At 43.8% G+C, this 21015-nt stretch overlaps 1 protein-coding gene across 6 annotated transcripts in view; it reads right to left on the bottom strand.

Annotated features, from left to right (window-relative positions):
* The window catches only part of LOC119649403 (guanylate cyclase 32E), a 232404-nt gene that overhangs the window by 13365 nt on the left and 198024 nt on the right, over positions 1-21015 (bottom strand). For 4 of the 6 annotated variants that reach the window (XM_038051527.1, XM_038051529.1, XM_038051530.1 and 1 more), the window contains 6 exons: positions 13934-14127; positions 4987-5115; positions 4410-4589; positions 3885-3989; positions 3635-3706; positions 3359-3530 (listed from right to left, as the gene is read on the bottom strand). In XM_038051527.1, the coding sequence (XP_037907455.1) occupies positions 3359-3530; positions 3635-3706; positions 3885-3989; positions 4410-4589; positions 4987-5115; positions 13934-14127 (852 nt within the window). The remainder of the gene's footprint in view (positions 1-3358; positions 3531-3634; positions 3707-3884; positions 3990-4409; positions 4590-4986; positions 5116-13933; positions 14128-21015) is intronic. The other 2 variants (XM_038051532.1, XM_038051533.1) reach the window with 1 other exon arrangement.

A 21015-nucleotide genomic window follows, 5' to 3' on the forward strand; every position in this document is an offset into this window, starting at 1 on the left:
AAATTTATCCCCCATTCACTTGGAGGTAAAACGGAAAGCAGCCAATGACGCATCTAGACTTGATATCATTGGGGAGTGGAAAGGCGGCCAATCACACGGTCATGCGTCTATCTGGAAATTACTTGGCAAACACCCGGTAGCTCTGGTGCCGGCCTATCATATGGTTTCCAGATTCGTCTTTGAAAAGACATACCCTTTCGTAATCACCGAAAGAGAAGAATGGTCGGCAAATGGCCATGAGCCTTTTTAGATTACAGATTTATAATCTTCACCGACGAGTCAGTCATGGGAGGCGGTTCGGGCGCAGGGGTGTTCTCGGGGAATCCGATTATGGAACTGGCCCAACCCCTCGGAAAAATGACGACCATATTCTAGGTGGAGATAAATGTCATCTCATTGGCAGCAGAAGAATGTCTACGACGAAAATGGAGGGTTCGGACCATTCGAATCTGTTCCGACAGTCGGGGGGCGTTATCAGCACTAAACAGCAACGACATATTAAGCCAGTCGGTGTGGTGTTGTCATCATGGGTGCCGGGACACTCTGACATCGCTCGTAATGAGGAGGCTGACAGACTGGCTCACAGAGGCTCTTGAACCACAATGGTGCTGAAAAAGCAAAAGTTGGTGTTGCTTCTTAAACCTAAGAAACCATCTGGAGATTCAGCATCATACCGTCCTATCTGTCTGCTGGATACAATGAAGAAGGTGATGGATAGAGTCATCTACAAAGGACCCCTACCCATCGTGGAACAAAATAACACTGAAAGTAGAAGTCGGTAGATATACGGTTGTATCAAAGCCGGCTATCAAATGGCTGGGGGTGATAATTGACACCAAATTGAGCTTCAGGGAACACCGAGCGTATGCATGCCAAAAGGCAGCCAGTGGCATCGAATATTGGTGGGCCGAAAGATTATCGGTGGTTGCTTCAAGCCTGAGTGATGCGATCCACACTGTTTTACTTGTTGTCTGTGTGGGCAAAGGCGCTTGCAAACAAGGAGAGCAAGGAGAACTTGGTTTATCGGCTGATGGCTCTGGGGAGTTGGAGTGCTTTTAGAACCACACCAGATGAGGCGGTATTGGTTCTGGCGGGCATGATCCCGGTAGACATTCTGGTAAAAGAGATGAGAATCTTGTACTATGCAAGGGCACACAGAACGTGGGAATGCGGCAAGGTCAGAGGCCCATGGTCTCTGACAATCCAGATGGGACGAGTCTACGAACCCGTCAGTACCAATACTAGGGTATGACTTGAGCGGAAACATAGGGAGACCAATTATCACATTATCTAGTTCCTCACGGGACACGGTGATTGCTATAAGTAGGATCTGCACCGCTTTAGGTTGGATGATTCTCCGTATTGTCCTAGATTCCGTGGCATACCTTAGGAGCATGTGATGTTTCACTGTCCAAGGTACGCACTGGAGAGGAGGAACCTAAATCATGCGTTGCGTAGGAGCGCGGCCGGAGAACTTAATTGCAGAGATTCTGAGATCAAAGGAGAACGGGCTGATGGTTTGGTCCGCAATCGTAAAAATACAAGAGGAGTTTCTGAAGGAATAAAGAAGAGGAAAACCGAAAGGAGGAGAAAGACGAGTGCCTAAGGCATACCTACCTCGCGAAGAAATACCTAAATGGCGATCCTGCGGGGCTTGGGCTGGAGAGACTGGCGGTAGTTTTTAGTGGGTGTGAATCCCACACGTACCAGCTGTAGCTCTGGCATTTGTGCGCTGGAGCTGGAGCGGTCATGACTTCCTAAGATTTTCCCACTCCGTGCAGGAATAAAAAAAAAAGTATTAGGAATGCTTCTACAAACAATTTTCTGGGGGCCTTTTTAAGGTTTTGTGTACAAGAAAACCTTATTGAAATCGGTTTACTGTCTGTCTGTCCGTCACACGCATTTTTCTCGGAGACTGTAGCAACGATTGACACCAAATTTGGAGGAAAGATGGAAACTGTGAACACTCACGCATACAGTGAGTTACATCCTTTTACGTCGAACTTAAGGGGGGGGGTCCCCATACATGTAAAAGAGGGGTGTATATTTTTTTGTCACGAAATATAGTCATGTGGGGCATCAAATGAAAGGTCTCGGTTAACACTTTTCACTAGTCTTAGTTTTGACATCCGTTGGAAAGACGGGGATTTCGGCGGGTTGAAAGTGGTCACTTATTTAATGGGGCCATTCTCAAAAACTGCCCAACTGAAAAATCTGAAAAAAATCAAGAGGCTGCCACTATATGGTGACTAGGCTCCGAAATACTATGTCCATATCGATCTCCCTTTAAATAAAGTTAATAATAGGATATTACTATAATTTTCAGTAATTGGCTGCACAACCCCCTTAAGTTCATTCTAGCTCCACGAAATTTTGCAGCAATGTAGGCTATAATATAGAGCCTGACGCTGCTAAGTTTGGTCGATTGCACTATTACTAACAAAGTTATAATCGTTCAAAATTGTCACTTCTTTGGAAATTCAAGATTTTGAATGTCAATATCACCCGAAAGTGGATATTCTTATATAATATATGCGTTTATTACGTGTTACGTACTAATGGGACAAATTCACAATCAAATGTCTTTATAAAGGAAGTACACAAAACCTTTCATACCTGAAGCTTCCAGCTTCTGGCATCCCGATTTGTTTTAATGCTATGCCATCTGCGTTTTGTTGCCAAAATTCGTATTACTGACTTATATCTTAAAGCTTCATCCCTTAAGTACTCCCGAATAGTTTAGAAATTTGTAAAGTCCAATGTCGGTGGCTAGAAAGAAACTCACGACAACCGAAAAACTCACAATTACTGCTCTGCAATCAAAGTGGTTTTCTAAGCATGATAACTCTCTACTTTCATTGCACTAAGGCATATCTCTAAAAACGTCTACCATTTAACCCACTGGCCGGCGCAAAAATAATTTTTGCTTGCAATGTGGAAACAGTATATCTGGCTGTGCCAGTGATAGCAATAGCATGATAATAATGTTAATGGTTAAAAAGTATAACAAAATTTTAAGGAAGTGCTTCGCGAATGCATCTATATCAAGTCTTTGATGGAACAAAATGGTGCTATCGATCAAGACGAGGCATTTTGCCCGTATGCCGTATAACCGGCACTAATTTTGAGCTGATTCAGTATTAATGGGCGGTCTGCATCTACATATCTATCGCAATTAATTCCTTTTAATTGATGTTAAGCTAAACCTTCATTTCAGCGAAATAATTCATCTAGGTCGAACCACTTATACCCAATAATGAGGTCAACTCACTAGTGAACGTAATAATCAAATTATTCATCCCCACTCAGTCCACAATCGGATCATGCGATTACCTTCAACTTCAGGGTGCATACTTACTTGTGCATCTTGCTGCCATATTCTGTGAGTCGAGGACTTCCTCTGATCCCTTCTTGAACGCAAAAAGTCCAAAGTCACTCAACTTGACCACCCATCGGGAATCAATCAAACAATTCGATGTACATATTGAACCATGGAATCGAAGTGGAGATTCGTGTAAATAGATGACACCCTGTCGAGTATTAGAAAATCATATTTTCCACATTATCCTTCCGCAATGATTTCCAACTTGGAGGGAAAAAAACCCTTGACCGGCTAACAACCTTTTCCACTTACCCGAATAATATCCGCAACCATGGATGCAATAAACATGTTGTCCAGCTTAACGTCTTCATTCTCTAAAATGTCCTTTGGATAGGATGAGAAAAGGATTGAACAAGAGCAAGAAAATGAAATAAATCTTGTATATTGTATCAAATTGAAGTATTTGTGCAGGAATCAAGGGTCAAATGGGATAATGTATTGCGCTCTTAATTAACTTCCGCTTGGGGAAGGATCCAGTCTAAAGTTCAAGTAAAGGATTTACCTTAAGACTTCCACGTGTACAGTATTCGGTGATTACACAAACATTCGGAGGTTCCGTGCAGGCTCCTATGAAGGCACAGATGTTGTCGTGACGGGAATCTCGGAGCTGTAAAGTGGAACGCAAAAAGCAAAGGAGTTATCTGATGGTAAAGGGTTTTATTCGAGGATAAATTTCAGTTAGAATGGAAAGGAATAATTATGTTTTTTAGCCCCAGATCGGCAAGAATTATGGATGAAGGCAGGATATATTTTTCCCCCTGATTCCGATTTTGAGGCCATAATGAATGAATAATTAAATATAAGGGTTTGCTTTGGTGGGTGAATAATATCCCGCGATAAATTGAGAACCGATAAGTATTAAGTTTCGTCCCGAATTTGGTTGTTTATCTATCGTCCTTGGTATAATTTGGGATTTATCTTGATTATCTTGCGTGAAAAAGTTGATTCGCCTGGAAAATGCTTCGTCCTCTGGAAACAGCTGGTCAACTCTATTCAAAAATAGATCCCATCTCTCCACACTACTCACCAGTTTCAACTCCTTTTTCATCTCGCGCGTAATATCGACACTTTTCTTCCGAATTTTCTTAATTGCATAGAGTTGCCCCTTGTAGAGTCCAATTGGGGTGAAAATCGTGGAGTAGCGAAAGTCAGCATCTGGATTTGAGCTCAAGCTGACTTGGCTCGTGCGAATTAGCGGATGCGTTGCCTGCAAAAGATATAGTTTTCGCATTAATCTGACGGTCCTGAAAATCAATCTTCATTTCTGGGACTATTTAAAAATCGTGCAATAGAAGACGTGCTGTTGAGGGAGGGGAGGAGAAAGTGGGAAATTTGAAAAAAAAAAAGCTCAACGTGTAGTTACCCAGTGCTGGCGAAAATTGTGAAATGAATGAGACGAATTGTTAAATGAAAACACACTGCGGAAAATGTGAGTGAAACCTGAGATTTCTATGGCCAGATTGAGGTTCGATACAACAGAGGTTAGCGCCAGGACTTGGTCCAATGGCATTCTGTTGCTTACTTTCGAATGGAAATTTTGGAACAAACACTTTTCTTTGGCTGGATGAACTGTTTAAAGCAAACAAGTTGGCTTGGATACGCACGTTTACTTTCGTGGTGGTTGTGTAGTTGTTTTGACAATCGCTAAATGGCTTTGAAACCTCTGTCACATAGTACGAATCTTCAATACGTTGGAGTACTAATGGCGCTCCGGATACCGACCATCGATCGACCTAGATGAAATTATTCACTGCTTTATATAAGTTTCCCATTTAAAAAGTAAGAAGGAAGCCAACCAATGGGCAAGACAATGGTTGATTAGCTGAAGTGACGGGGAGTCAAATCAGGGGGTTAATATCAGAAGGAGGAAGCACTGAGTGGAGGAAATTTATAAGTCATGTTATAACAATTTTCCGAATGAACATTTTGATTCCAGATAACCACATTAGGTGTTACATCAGTATGAGGGTGTTTTGAAAAGGATATAAGATTCAGTATAGGTTGAAGTCGACCAAAAATAAATTTTCCGCAATAGCTCTATAAAGTGCAACTTAAAGTTAAGCTGAAAAGAGAGTAACGATTAAGCATGTGAGTTGAATGCGCTATTAGGGAGGGAAGGACTTAAGCTTGGGGATTATAATTAGTCTATAATGAAACATACGAAAACCATTTGCCTCTGTTCGCTTATCCCGTTGACTCAAAGGCTAATACTAAAGGGTATGCCAGAAACCAGGAGCTTGTCGCCTTAGGTATCAATTTCTTTTGTAAGAATATTTGAGTGTAAGAATGTATTATTTTTACATGGCTGGCGGCTTGTAGATTATATAGATATTTGTGTTAGTCAGACTTTTCAATTTAGTGTGACACTGCAGTATCCTTATTGTGAAAGAATACCTCGGCAACGCACGCTGATGAAACGCCTATAGCTCCTCAACTAAATCTTACTTTCACCTTCACACTGATAACCCCTAAGTAATTCAGAGCAGCATGCCAGAGTGAGTCAACGACATGCTCTCTGGGCAGTAAAACAGAGCCCTCAAGGCGGTTGCTGTGCATTTTTTTGGGGTAGAGTAGATGAATGCATTCACGCACAAAATGCTCGACTCCCGCAAAAGGTACGCCGTCGGACCACCAACTAAACACCTCCTCCTCGTTATAGAGCTACTCTGAAACAGTTTGCCACATTACTTCGGACTAGCCCCAGGGCACTCCCGCTTTATAGAGCCTTCAAATCAGGGAATTCCTTTCATTACTGGGAGGGGAGAAGAGGAAAGGAACTGTTAGTTTAAGGAACTCCCCGCCATCCGACTCCCCTACCGATCGAGCTCTATCTTCTTTGCAACCAAAAAAAACCCGATTGTAATGCGCAACACGGCTCCGCATGTCAGCGTTCTTCAGGAGAGAGAGATCCTGTTATCAGGAGAGAGATCCTTTATCTTTAAATAGAGCTCCTGGCAAATCCCATTTCACCTTTTACAAGAGAAAAAGGTGGGATGGACGTCGTCCACAAGCCCAGAGGGTTCTGGAGCCGGAGTCTACCTCTCGAATAAAAACGAGAAGTGAGCTTTTCCTTTGGGACAATATGCCACGGTTTTTCCAGCCAAACTTTATGCGATCCTAAGGATGGCAAACTGGATGATTGACGAGCGGTTGAAGGGCAGGCGCATCGCAATCTGCAGTGACAGTCAAGCTGCACTGAGGGCATTGAGCAGTCCTTTGATCACCTCGAAAATTGTTCAGGAATGCAGAAACCGTCTCTATGTCTATACGTCTATACGGTGGAACTACTCTGGATACCTGGTCACTGTGGCATAGAGGGAAATGAAATCTCGGACGCTTTAGCGAAAGAGGGGTCAATCTCCCCTATGCCGGGACCGGAGCCAGCAATTGGGGTATCTGTAGCATTGGCTAAATCTGTTTTCAAAAACTGGAAACAAGTTTCCCATAATGACAGGTCGCAGAGCTTAAATGCTGCTCGACACACCAAACTTTTCCAGCCAGAACCCAACATACGTACCGCAAAGTTTATCCTGTCGAAAAGCAAGAGGACTTGCAGGTGTATTGTGGGCATTCTGACAGGCCATAATTCACTAGCTGAGCATATGTTCAGAATAGGAATTACCGAAGATAATACGTGTCCCTCCTGTAATGAGGAAGCGGAATCCAGGGAGCATTTCCTATGTGAATGCCCTGCCTATGGACGCATCAGGTATCAGATCTTTGGTGCCGATGTTCTCCAATTGCGACGGGTAGCTAACGGAAATCCTGCGATACGTTAACGAATTCGGAATGTTCCGTTAGACGGGCGTGGCGAGTACAATGTGCCAACACGGCCTGAGTGCTCAGAAGCTGTAGCTTCTCCCACACCATACACACACACACACACAAGCCATTGCAAAACACACAAGCAGGAGATCGTACCTTCCCAAACTTCCCAACCCATGCGCACTTAGGAGCTGGCTGTGAAAACAGTCACCACCACGCTTCCGATTCAGCTACGCATCTAAGTTGCTAATGAGCCGCGTAGTTTATTTGCCTCTAGTGTCACTTTACCAAGAGAGGTGCCACTCATCTAGTCTATGTAGCCATTCTTCACGAGCATCAACCTCTTTTGCGCTTGATTATGGCTTTACGCTCCTTAAAAAGAAGAGCAACGGCATCACGGTCGTTTTAGATACCATGCGGTTGACAGATGCTACCTACGTCTCTGTACGTTTGCAAGACGTTTACGATATACCTTTTTGCCAAGAGCGTCAACCTATACCTCTGTGCCGTAAAGCAGAACAGACTGCGTTGAACTCATCAGGAGATGTCGCCTGGTAGACGTAGGACCCCCTACATTTGCCATTAGCTAACTTAAGACCGAAACTCCAGCTGCAGCCTTATCCAATGCTGCTTTGATTTGCTCGAAAAAGCTCATCTTTGAGTCAAGAGTCAGTCCAAGGTACCTTACCGTTGGTTTTGGCTCGGTTACGGACTCGCCGATCGATATGGGACGCAGGGTTGAGATTCTCTTTTTAGTCAGGACAACTAGTTCGGTTTTTTTCCAGTGCGAAGTTGAAACCATGAGCAGTTATCCATCTGCTTACCCGTCGCATCAATATGCCACATCTGGTTTGCGCTGCAACATCATCTGGCATATCGAGTCTAAGCAGAATATCATAGTTTCGTTCCAGAGGTCCGGCCCTAGGATGGATCCCTGTGCTACTCCCAATGTGATCTACATCCTATTTTGGCCCTCTAACCTCTCAGAGAGCATGGAGCGGTTCCTCAAATAATCCCTCAATATCCGTAAGAGCTAGTTCGCCAAATGGGAAGTATTATCTAGTGTGCCTGAAATGTCTTTCCATCTTACGGAATTAGAGGAATTTCTGACGTCAGGTGTTACGAGGAGCACAACCCGTCCGCTCGATGAACGGCATCCATGACTTGCATGACAACATCAATTGTGGGGATACATCTCCGGCAGCACGTATCGCTTCAGCTAGTTTACTTCTGATGAGCTTTTCGAGCACTTTCCTGACATTGTCAAGCATACAAAGTGATCGGTGTGGAAACGGCAACTCAGGGTTGCCTTTCACTTTGCTGATCAGCGCTAGCCTCGCCACCTTCCAACGAGAAGGAATGATGGAATCTTTCAGGCAAGCGTTGAATGTGCAGAGCAGTAGGTCAGGCCGATGTTGCAGCAACAGTTTATATACCTCTGCTGGGATACCATCGGACTGCCTCTTCCACCTTTTTTATAGAGAATAGCGGGGCAGTTCTCGGCGCTCTCCGCGCCGCTGTCATTATTCCGTACAGGGTGCCTAGGGAATAGTGCCCGTACAATGCGGTCCGTCTACTCGGCCTTAAGTAAATAGGGTTTCTGCAGGACTCCGATTTTTCGAGTTACCAGTTTGTAACCGAGTTCCCATTCATCTCGTCGGCCAAGTTCTGCCAGCAGCAAGCTTTGCTCTAGTTTATTGTGCTGCGGAGCCTCATTTTGGCTGATCTGTACTTTGCCATTATGGTACATGCCTTCGCTTCGTCGTTTAGACGTTGTGTCAAGCGGCGGGGTTTGTCACAGTCCTTTCAGAGCTTTGCAATTTGCGCCGTCCAGCAATACATAGACGGTTTGCCACGTCTCGATGCCCTCTTGGGGAAGGAAGCTCTGCAGACCGTCATTATCATTCAATTGCGCTGAACAGGATCTGCCCCTCTGTGCCTAAGATAGCGTCCTCCAGAGCATCAAGCATGCGAAGAAAGTCCTTAATCGTCTCATTCGCCGTTAGATAGACGCTGAGAAAAGTTGCCCGTACACAACGAATCCAGACAAAACCGCCCCTCGGTCTGGAGGACTCAGCAAGTGACGAATTCTATAGTCACCTTGAGTTGAACGACGTGAAAACAACACTCGGCGACTTCAACGAAAAGATCGAAAAATAGAGGGTTCACCGTAGAACTACTAGGGGCGATAGTCTCCATGACATAACTAACGAGAGCAAAAGCAGGATCATAGAATTTGCTCGCAGCAAAAGTACGTCAGATGGTATAACGCGTTGCGTTTGCCATCGTTGACGAATGTTCATGTCGCAGGGCAAATTGCGCCAGCAACTGCTGTATCATCAGAGCCACACTGGATATCAAATAATCGGAGTAGGAGGTTTTTTCAAGCTATCAGGTTCAAGAAACAAATTTGATGGTCGCTGAACCGACAGCTGGATGTCGTTTGGGCTCGTGTCCTGTGATCTGAATGCCAAGGTGGGTTCTGACAACTCTTTGCCCGACCATTTAATAAGGAAGCACGGTCTAGCCACTGTAATGATGAGATTTGTGCATTTCTGCAGATTCCACCGCTTTGTCATTGGGGTATTCGCTGAGCTTTCAACTGGCCGACAAATCAGATGACCACTTTGCTATTAGCAGTAGATTTAGGTATTGCCTTCAGGTAGTGCGCAACATAAGAGGCATAGACATCGGCATCGAAAGGGAGCACTATCTCCGCTTCGCGGCATGAGGTAGACATGGTCCGGTTTCCTAGAAAGGAGCCATTACAATATATATTATAATGGCAAACCATGTACTGGGAGTAGTTTTCCTAGTAGGCATAAAAATGAAACCTGCTCCCATCAGCTTTGAAAACTTGATGGAACATGGGTTACGTTTGACCTCTTCGAGCACTATTACCCTCTCCATTTGATGGTCATGTTCCACAGTATGTCGTGCAACTGCGGATTTGATATGTGTTTTTTTTTGTCTCGTTTTACTGGCTCAGCTTCCTTTAAATGTTCCTTGACCCAAGTGCTGATAGCCATTTTATTGGCGCTACAAGGCATATTGTAGACGCCGTTTTTTTACCCCTGCTCCTTCGGGTCTTTTTCATTGCTTACTTTGTTTGCTTTGAGCTTGTGAATTCCGCGTGATCCCCCGCCCTGATACCTGTTGTTGCCAGGGTTCGTCGTAAGGTACATTTCCGTCGAGTATGTTATGCTGGCTCGTTGTGTGGCGTGATTCTGTTCCTTCGTATCGTACGTCTTCTTTATCAAGTTATGAATTAGAGTTGGCCGAAATCCATTTTAATGGCTCTATCTTGCTAGACCGGCCAAGAGACAATGCGGTATTCCGATTAAAGCTATAGGACTGATTGGGCTGACACTAACCAATTTGCCAATCCATATTAAAGGAACAGGATCACTCTCGGGACTATTCATCATCAACAAAGACAAGGGAATGACTTATCATGTATCCTTTTTAACCTAGTCCTGGAAAAAGGGACCCGCGAAGGTGATGTAAATACGAGAAGCATTATTATCTTCAGGTTCATCCAACACATCCGAGATAAGGACCCTTCGAAGAATTTTCGGCAGCTTACATGAAGATGGGCGATTCTGTATCCTATATGACGACGAAATTATGAGCAATACCATGATCGTCTAGTTGAGTATAAAATCTAGGTGAATAGGTTGCGGTTGGCGGGTCACTTAATCGTTTGGGTGAAGACGCTTCAACCTGGAAAATTTATGACAGTATGGTAAAAAATGAAGACGGAAGGCGTGCCTACACTCGAGCTCCGATACCATGCAAAATCACAGGAAGTTTAACGTCGTATGCGCCGTGACAAATGGATGTTTGTTATTACACTAGTTGGAGGAAGAGCAGCTGCTGCAGATCGCAAGGATTTCAGTACGGTATACTACATAACGAACGAACCTACATGTGGTCGCAGACCTTTCGATGGCCTTGTGAATCAAGTAGCTAGATACCGTTACATGCCGATAAGGTCTGTTCCCCCTAACGGAAGAGAAATAATTTCGGCCATCGGAGTGATGGTTGAGATTCAAACGATGGGCATCCGCCTTGGGTGCGACAATTGGAGAAGTATCAATGTGCTCCCTGTCGTCGTAAAGATAATGACTAAAAAAATCCTTGAACACATCAAAGAATACCTCGGAAGGTTGATCGATAAAGAGCAGGCTGGTTTCCGCTCCGGGTCCTCCTGCATTGACCACATTCATGTCATACGGATAATTTTAGAACAGTCCGGGAGTTTAAATCTTCTTTCATCTGCTCTTCATTGGTTTTGCGAAGGCTTTAGACAGCATCAACAGAGGCATTCCGAAGGAGCTAATAGCTGTTACTAGAGCAACATATGATGACCCATAATATTGCGTACTCCATAGAAAAAAAGTCTTATTAGAATTCGAGGTTCTAAGTGGGATCGTCACTGATATTATTTTTGGAGGACTTAAAGGCTTCAATGGACGATATTATCTTTCCTCAAACATAACGATGAGGCCATCTGATTTGGAAAATGAGACAAGCAATTTTGAACTGAAGATAAAAACCAAGAAAATCAAAGTTCCATGTCTGACAGGCTATCGCAGAAGAGAAGGCGTCGATCAATTTGTATATCTAGGAAGCGGTGTTTTTGCCGATGCTGACATCGAACTGGATGTGGCTCGAATCATTTACACGTTTTTGCTGCCCTGTCTAAAACCTGGAAATGAATTTGAAGTTGAAGTTGAAACTGTTCTGTTGCTATATGCGAGTAGCACATGGACAGCGATCTCCACTGTTACCTAAAAGTTCCAAACTTTTATCAATACTTGTCTGTATCATCGGAGTACGGAGTACGCTAGCCTGACTCTATCTCAAATGAACAATTTGTAGGCGCACAGGCCTGACGCTCGTGTGCACTGTGATCGGAAGACAGAAGTGGCAATGGATAGGTGCCATATTAAGGAGAGGTGACAATTGCATTGGGGGCTACGCCATGCAGTGAAATTCACTCTCTCAAGGTTACCGACGAATGGGTCGCCTCAAGGGCACTCGGCGTAGAACAGATGAATGCCAGTGTCTCGGGAAGTCGTGGGGAGGGAAGCTGAAGAGCATTTCAAGTAAGCGCGAAAGATGGCGCGTAGGTGTGGTTGACGCGCTATACCCCACCAAGGGGTGGGTGGCGACCATATTATACTTCCCAGCAGAAAGTAGATTCAAGGTTAAGATCATTTACAAAAATTTTATTTTTTTACGATTGCAGGAATGTGTACCTAATGAACATGTTCTTCGTAGTTCTATGGGATTGTCTAAAGGGACACAGTAGTAAATTGAGCATTCGAGTCGTGAGTAATTCAAAGAACGCAGAAAATGGAAGGTCACAAGTACTTCATTGGACCGATAGGAAGGCAATCAAAGTTAAAGTTGTGGTTGGAACAAGTAATGCAACGAAAGTCATCAACCAACCACCTAGAATCCAGCGTAAACAGTTTTTCCTAGAACACCTGTTAAAAATTGCAACAGGAGCCGTGCATAGGGAAAACATAATCTATGGGACCAAGGATGCTGCTAAAACGACCAATGCCTCTACCTTGAACGGTGCGAAAGATAGGAGACATAGGAGACAACTTATATAATTTTTAAAGGTGAATCCCCCATCGAATTTTTCCAAAATCCAAATCGGCAAAATGTTCGAGTTGGATCTGAAAACAATAAAACCTTAGCCTTCGACAGGATCTTTCTTGAAGATTTATAATAGCGGACATTTTTAAGGTCATACTTGGAGCAGATTTCATAGCACCCTACAGGCTTCACGGTCAATTTTATCATCATTTTAGGTTTTGAGATAGCTCTCCCCTTTTGGCTGTCTTCGGTCAGTCAGGATGGTCTTTTGACTATCAATAATCCATTTTGTCATAATAAAAATTGCGCCCAATGTGGGTCCCGAAACTAGGACGCTGAACCCTGAGATTAAGAGTCTCGTGTTCTATCGGCTGAACTAGCCGGGCGCTCAGGATAGTGTTCTGACCATCGCAAGCTTATTTTGTCATTATAAAAACCCAACATTGACGCAGAACATACCTACTGAATTCGATACAAGGCAGACGTTTTATAATTTTAAGTGGTCATTTCGTTTTGCTTCCCCAAATTATGACATCGTATAAGTCAAACGAAGAGGCAACATAGGTCGAACTTAAAAAACCCTTGACTGTCCGTGATATCTGTGAAGCAAGAAAACTACATACAGGAGATTCGCCTCCTGGCGGATTGCATGAATTTGTATGGTGGAAGAAAAGCATTGCACATGTTTGACTTTCTCCAATTACTTTCACAAGAAAACTATATAGACGTCATTGACACATACGCCTGTTAGCTACCTTGTAACTAACCCGCATATTTGCAATAACATTCCGTGTATTTTAAGAACCGGATGTGTTCCTTCTGAAGTTTCAGCTTTTCCAGAAAGGACAATGAAGAACATTTCCGAAATAAATCGAACAGAGCCCTAAATCCTTTAAGAACTGCTCAGTGCGATCCTAGGTGGGTGCTGGCAAATTAAATCTTTTCGTCACAAGGACTACTTGATCTATTCCTAACAAAGACTATTCAGTGTCTCATACAAAGTAATGTGTATGAAATATATTTTAAAATCCCCATCAAATTGACGCAACAAGAGAAAAGCAATTTGAATTCAAGACGATAATCACAATAAAAAATCCTCTAAACGCCACAAAGAGCGACGATACACCCACCACAAATAGCGTACAATCCCCTTGATCAGACATTGATACTTACCCTCGTCTCGCGTTTCTGCTGTCCATTGCCTTCCTTATCCGAGTCATGCAGTTGTATCTCTCGATAATCAATTTTCCACAGAAGACTATCCAATTCCTGTTCATAGCGCCAATTTCGATACAATACCAACGAAACTATTCCCAAGAGCAACAAAGCACCTCCTGCAATCCCGGCTGAGATTTCACCTGTATAACCTGAAGAAAGAAAGTTAATCGATGTAAGTCCTTCTAATGTCAGACGAATAAAACATGAGTTTGTATACGTAATGAGAAAGGATAATGGTTTAAAAATAGAGCAGTGTTAAGACTGCATGTATAGAGCCCGGGGACATATGAGAATATCCTGACAGAGAGATATCGCAAATGTAAATGTCACCGCCAGTAAAATGATGGAATATCCTCTTGCAAGGATCAATTTTAATTGGAAATTATCTGGAAAAGAATCTACAAGGCTTATCGCTGAGTGTATCATTACATCGTGTGCGGATGAAAGTCAGATCCTCAGGATATTGTTTGGGATTATGTGGTGAAAAGTTTCCTACATAGAGTTCTGGATTAAATCGGTGTTATGGAGTTGTGAGTGGATAGACCATGATAAAGGATATTGGGACGAGATGCTCATATTAAAAACTTGGATTGTTTCGAACTGTCATGGTTTGAAATTAGATAACAAAGGGAGCATGGTTTACAGGGATTACGGTATGACACACTTCAAGATTAATTGGATATTAAAGTGGAAGGAGGTCAAAGGGTAGTATAGGTCCCAGGGCGAAAGGTACCCACGATGGAGCATAAAACCTGGGAAATGCCTGTTGAACCAACACCAACAGCTCTACTACCAAACCCTATCTCCACCTCCACGTGGTGACCGCTGGGAGCTCTTTCTTAACGAAAAGCTGCAGACGGAGAAGAATGAAGGTGAGTCTCCCGCGCCTAAAAACGGGACAAATTGTACCAACTGGTCCTCCAGGTTGGGGGTTGGGTAGGGCTGACAACCCTACATGGAAAATAACTTGTTACGAAGCCAGAAGAGGAGCCTCGCACTGGACGGATTATACAACGACGTACCCGGCAACGACAACGGAATAACGATTTGCGAATTTTCTCATGGAACGTGCGCTCCCTGTACAGAGATGAAGTTGATGAGCAGCTAGCCGATACCCTGTCCCAATATAGGACTGATGTAACAGCGTTACAGGAGATGCGTTGGACAGGGACCGGTTTCCTGGAGAAGAGCCGCTACACTATATATTCTAGTGGCCATCCAGTAAACCATGTGCTCGCAGTAGGTTTCTTAGTCAGTCAAAAAATTAAACCTACTGTTATCGGCTTTGAAGACATAAGCGAGCGGCTATGCACTCTGTGCTTGCGAGGCAAGTTTAGAAATATAAGCTTCATTAACGTTCACGCCCCTACAGAGGAGACTGCAGAGTCGGAGAAGGTATCCTACGAGGCAGTAGAACGAATCCTCAAAGCCTGTCCCAGATATGATATCAAAATCGTACTTGGGGATTTTAACAGCCAAGTACGGAAGGAGCCCGTATTCAGGCGATACGTTGGCTCCCATAGCTTACACGAAAAAACAAATGATAACGGACTGCAGATTATTCAATTAGCAGGGCCACACGAAATGGTTCTTGGAAGTACCTGGTTTGCATGGAAAGCGGTCCACAAACATACGTGGGCCTCTCCAGACGGGACCACTTTCAACCAAATTGACCACGTTTTGATCGAACGCCGCCACTTCTCAGCCTGGATAAATGTCAGAACATATAGGAGGGCCAATATAGACTCGGATCACTATCTCGTTGGCATGGTGCTCCGAGCTCCAATAACAATACCACCTAGAATCCCCTCTGAAAATCAGGTGAGAGTGAACACTGAAGCCATCCACAACACAGCCCTCCGAGACACTTATAAGAGGGAAATGGATGCCGTCATAACCGCAGTTAACAGAGGACCTGGAGATGAAGCATCAACAAATGATCTTCACAATCACCTGAAGAACGTTATCATGGATACGACCACAAACATACTTGGCCCCAGCCGCAAAAGGAGTCGGAACGGCTGGTTTGACGATGAATGTAAGCTAGCAATGGAACGGAAGAATGCCGCATACCGAGTAATGTTGCATTCTCAAAGAATGCGGGCACGCGCAGAGACTTATCACGAACTCCGTCGAGCGGAGAAGCGACTTCAAAGACGGAAAAAGGAAGCCTGGGAGAACCAACAAGTCTGTGAACTAGAAAAGTACAGGGAGCAACCGCACCAGGCGCGGAAGTTTTACCAACAAATCAGCAGGATGAAGCCTTATACACCTCGATGCTCATCCTGCCGAGACAAAAAGGGAAATCTGATTTCCGGCAGGATGGACATATTGGAGCGATGGGTTGAGTACTTTGATGAACTACTGAACAATCAGATCGTCAGCGAGTTGGAGGTCCCGCCAACTGAAGACGACGGACAAATACTGCCACCACCAAGTTTAGGAGCAACAGTCCGTGCAATTCTTCGGCTAAAAAATCATAAGTCGCCAGGAGCCGATGGAATTACAGCCGAATTGGTTAAATATGGAGGCGATCAGTTACACCAAGTGGTTCATCAACTTGTGCTCAAGGTATGGGACAGCGAATCAATGCCTGACGATTGGCAACGAGGCATTATCTGTCTCATACATAAAAAGGGAGATATCACTTGGTGCAGTAATTATAGAGGTATCGCGTTGCTGAGTACCGTCTATAAGATATTCTCCGCTATCTTGCTAGGCCGGATAGCCCCATACGCCCAGAACATCTTTGGCCCTTACCAAAGAGGCTTCACAACAGGCAAATCAGCAACAGATCAGATTTTCTCTCTGCGGCAAGCGATGGAGAAGCTCTTGGAATATGGACAACAGTTGCACTATCTATTCATCGACTTTAAAGCCGCCTATGATAGCATAGCCAGGGTAAAACTGTACACGGCCATGAGAGAATTCGGTATTCCGACGAAACTAATAAGACTGACTGGGCTGACCCTGACCAATGTGCGAGGCCAGATAAAGGATCATCTCAAGACCATTCCACATCAACAACGGTCTACGACAAGGGAATGCCCTATCATGCGTCCTCTTTAACTTGGCCCTGGAGAAAGTGGTTCGTGATGCTGAGGTAAATGCAGGAGGTACGATCCTCTTCAAGTCCACCCATTATGCTGGGAAACCGGAAATTAATTAGGAGTACACCTGGTAGTTAAAAATTACTAATAATAATAATTAATTTATATTAATTGAATATATTAATAACATTTATTAATTACATAATAAGTTGGTGATCCCGAAATGGAAAAGCGAAAATAACAAGAAGAATCAACTGCCCCGGGTGAACCATTAAAATTTGCGGAACCGGTGACAGCAGAAGGAGAGACTCTTTAAGAAAAACCAGCAACTCCAGAGGAGAATTCACAGAGCTCACCTTAGGCGACCGCTCCCCAATTCAACTGCTGCGTGAGATGAAGCACTTGGGCGAGATCAAGGTAGGGATGGACCTTCTGAAGTCGCTATGGTCGCAGCGGCTCCCGAAAACCACCCAGGCCCTCTTGGTCTGTGCGGAATTCGCGTCTTTGGAAGTGCGCGCACACTGACAAGATCCACGAGGTATATGCGCCCCCGTGGTTAGTGAAGTGTCACAGGTGGCCACGGGCCAAATTACCGAGCTTCAGCAGACGGTGGCCAACCTCGCGGCTACCGTGAGCCTCAGCAGACGATTGCCAGCCTCGTGGCTACCTTCTCAAGCTAGCGACAATAGTGGAAATCTTACGTGCAGGAGATATGTCCGGAACTCCTTCCCGGTCTGCCAACCGAAATGGGCGATCGGGTATTCGCGCTCCGGGGACCTCAACGAGTCCTACAATTTGCTGGTACCAACGGACCTTTGTCGACGAGCTAAAGAAGTGTATTAGCCCGTGCAAGTTCACGGCATCAAAAAACTAAACTCTTTGGGAACTTCGGTGGCGGCTACCCAGAACGCAGCTTCACGCCGTCTAACCGTCTATGATCCTTTAAGCAAGCGCAATTACCTAATCGGAACAGGCTCAAACGTCTCAGTCCTGCCGGTATCACAAAATCACAAATTGATCCCACAACAACTCAAATTAGGGGCGGGAAACTTCTCAACTATACATATTCACAGTTACAAGCAAGTGGATGTGAGTCTAGAACATTGACGAATGTTTTTATGGCATTTTGTTATAGCGGACATCAGCAGTCCCATATTAGGCGCAGGGTTCCTAGGCCACTGCTGGTAGATCTGCAGAGCGGGTCTCTTATAGACCCCGTAACCTCGCTCAGGCCTTCAGGAAAACTTGCCACCTGCTCAACTGTCAGTCTTTCTATCATTTTTGAAGAAGTAATCGATCGAGCGTTCATTATCACCCCAAGTCTCGCTGTTGCTAAGAAAGGATTTGAAATACTTTTAAACAAGATTACTTACAGATCATCAAATATCATCATCTAAAAACTCAACGGCGAATGAGGACCATGTGGCGATTATTGACGTCTGAATGCTTAGACCATTCCAGACCGCTACCCCATCCCACTGATTGACGACTTTGCGCACAACCTGATTAACTGCCGTGTTTTCATGACCTTGGACTTAGCCAAGGCATACCATCAAGTTCCTGCAGCTCCCGAAAACATTCCGAAAACGGCAATATGCACTATTGGAGTTCACTAGGATGACTTTTGGACTGTGCAACGCGGCGTAAACCTTTCAAAGATTGATCCTTTCTATACTGCTGAACTGAGCTCATAGTGATGTGATTATACCGGAAGATCTCGCAGGAACAAGTACCTGATTCATTTAGTAGAAATGCTATGCTGACCATATCGACATCATGGGAAGAACCACCCGAGGCATACAAACTGCCTTCATCCAGATCGAGCAGGCGCTGATTGGGGCAAGATCTTGGGTTGCATATCAATGAAGTCAAGATAAAGTATATGGTGGCAACGTCAGCACTGAAGACGAACCAACCAACAATATCAAACCGCACTGGTCAAACACAAACACGAAGAAGAATAAGGATAGGAGAATACAACTTTGAGACCGTTGAAAATTTCTCCTATCTAGGGTCGAAAATCACAACCGATAACAGCTACGATGATGAAATCCGCGCACGGTTGTTGTCAGCCAACAGAGCCTATTTCAGCTTACAAAGACTGTTCCGCTCGTAACGTCTCACCATAGGGTCAAAGCTCTTACTGTACAAGACTATGATCTTGCCAGTCCTTATGTATTCCTCGGAGACTTGGGTTCTTAAGAAGAAGAACTGCGAACTCTTGGCCTCCTCCGAAGAATTTTTGGCCCCCTACATGAGGATGGACGATTCCGTAGCCTACACAATGACGAAATCTATGAGCGATACCATGACCGTCCGGTTGTGGATAAAATCCGGCTCAATAGGTTACGGTGGGCGGGTCACTTAATACGTATGGATGAGGATGATCCCACCCGGAAAGTCTATAAGGGCAATATCTATGGTAGAAAAAGAAAACGAGGCAGACCCTGCCTAAGATGGAGCGATGGCGTAGGCCAGGACGCCAGGCAACTTCAAAATTAAACTACGTTGTAGTGGAAGGTGGCTTATTGGATGTTAAAGTGGATATTAACAGTAAAATCGCACTTTTTAAGATGATTTTCAACCGTTAAACATCGCCTTAAAATAGTCATAAAAATAAACACCATTCTATCGATAAAATGTAAACCCACGTCTTAACGACTCATTTAAGTCCACTAAACTCACTTGCAGGATCGTAAACCGATGCCCATTGCCTTCGATTTCTGTACGAACAAAAGGAAATGGCCTGAACAATCATAAAAACCAAAACCATTATTTGCTTATACGCTTATAAAAATCCGCCAATACCCAAGGACTATTATCTTGCCGATCAAAATCGAAAGGACATACATCAAAACAACACCATCATCCAATCACTCCGCGAAAAGGCAAAACCGGGCAACAGAAGAAAAAACCTATTGGAATTATTACGAATGTCCTTCGACAATTTGATTTAACCGCCATTCACTTTTATTGTAGCAGGAGGACCAGTGAACAGCGCGATTGCCATCGATGGGATATTGCATGGAACGTGGCTTTATGATCCTTGCAAGATGGACCCTTTCTCTCGCTAATATTGTTGTCATGGCTCTGAATATCTGGGTTAAGGATTTCTTGATTTTTAAATGCCTCCTGGTAACAAAAAGCTTGTTTTTTTCGTCCTGCAAGCAAACTGCTTGCTCTATTCATCTCTTACTGAAAGGGTAGCGGAAACGAAAGGACTCTGAAGGAAATCTCATTCTAATGCGAAAATTCTATTTTTCCATACCTTTTTCTGTACTTTTTTTATTGAATCCTGTTTTTGTATAGTGAATGTGACAAAATCAGGATTTGCTCTTGTTCGCGGAGAACTTATAAATTATTTATCGATTGTGAGATGTAAACAAAGGAAAAGATGAAAAATTGCAAATGTCCTGCAGGAAGTTTTATGGAACTTGGAATAAGAAATTTCGAGAAGGCAATGTGGAAGGCTCATTTCAAAGACACATAAAATGGACTTGTGGAGGAGACATCACAATTTCATTTATTGTAGAAATTCGATTGAATTAAACAGGAAAATTTTGAAAATAGCTTTTATGTTTGATCCAACCAGGCTGGCTGCTTGCTTCGATAATAAAAGTTAATATATTCATTTGTGACCCAATGATTCGGAAAATTTATGAGGCATGCTTTTCAAATGAATATTATTTACTGAAATGCTTGATAGGATTACTGTCTGTGACTGCAGGTTGACCTATAAATAGATCTAAGATTGCAGAAATTTATCGGTTTATTGGCTATTGAAGTGAACGAACCATAGCGAAAACAACACAGCCAGGTAACGTTCGTCAACCATAGAAGCTTCCCCTTCTATTCTGCATCGCTTCGAAGTGTTCATTCAACTAAATCAAATGACTGCGAAATCTAAATTTTTCCAATGAGCTGTTTTCTTTTAAATATGGCGTCCTTGATTGATTTGCAGGCATTTTTGGCATCTAATGTCATCTT

The sequence above is a fragment of the Hermetia illucens genome, chromosome 2 (assembly GCF_905115235.1).
Source record: "Hermetia illucens chromosome 2, iHerIll2.2.curated.20191125, whole genome shotgun sequence".
NCBI lineage: Eukaryota > Metazoa > Arthropoda > Insecta > Diptera > Stratiomyidae > Hermetia > Hermetia illucens.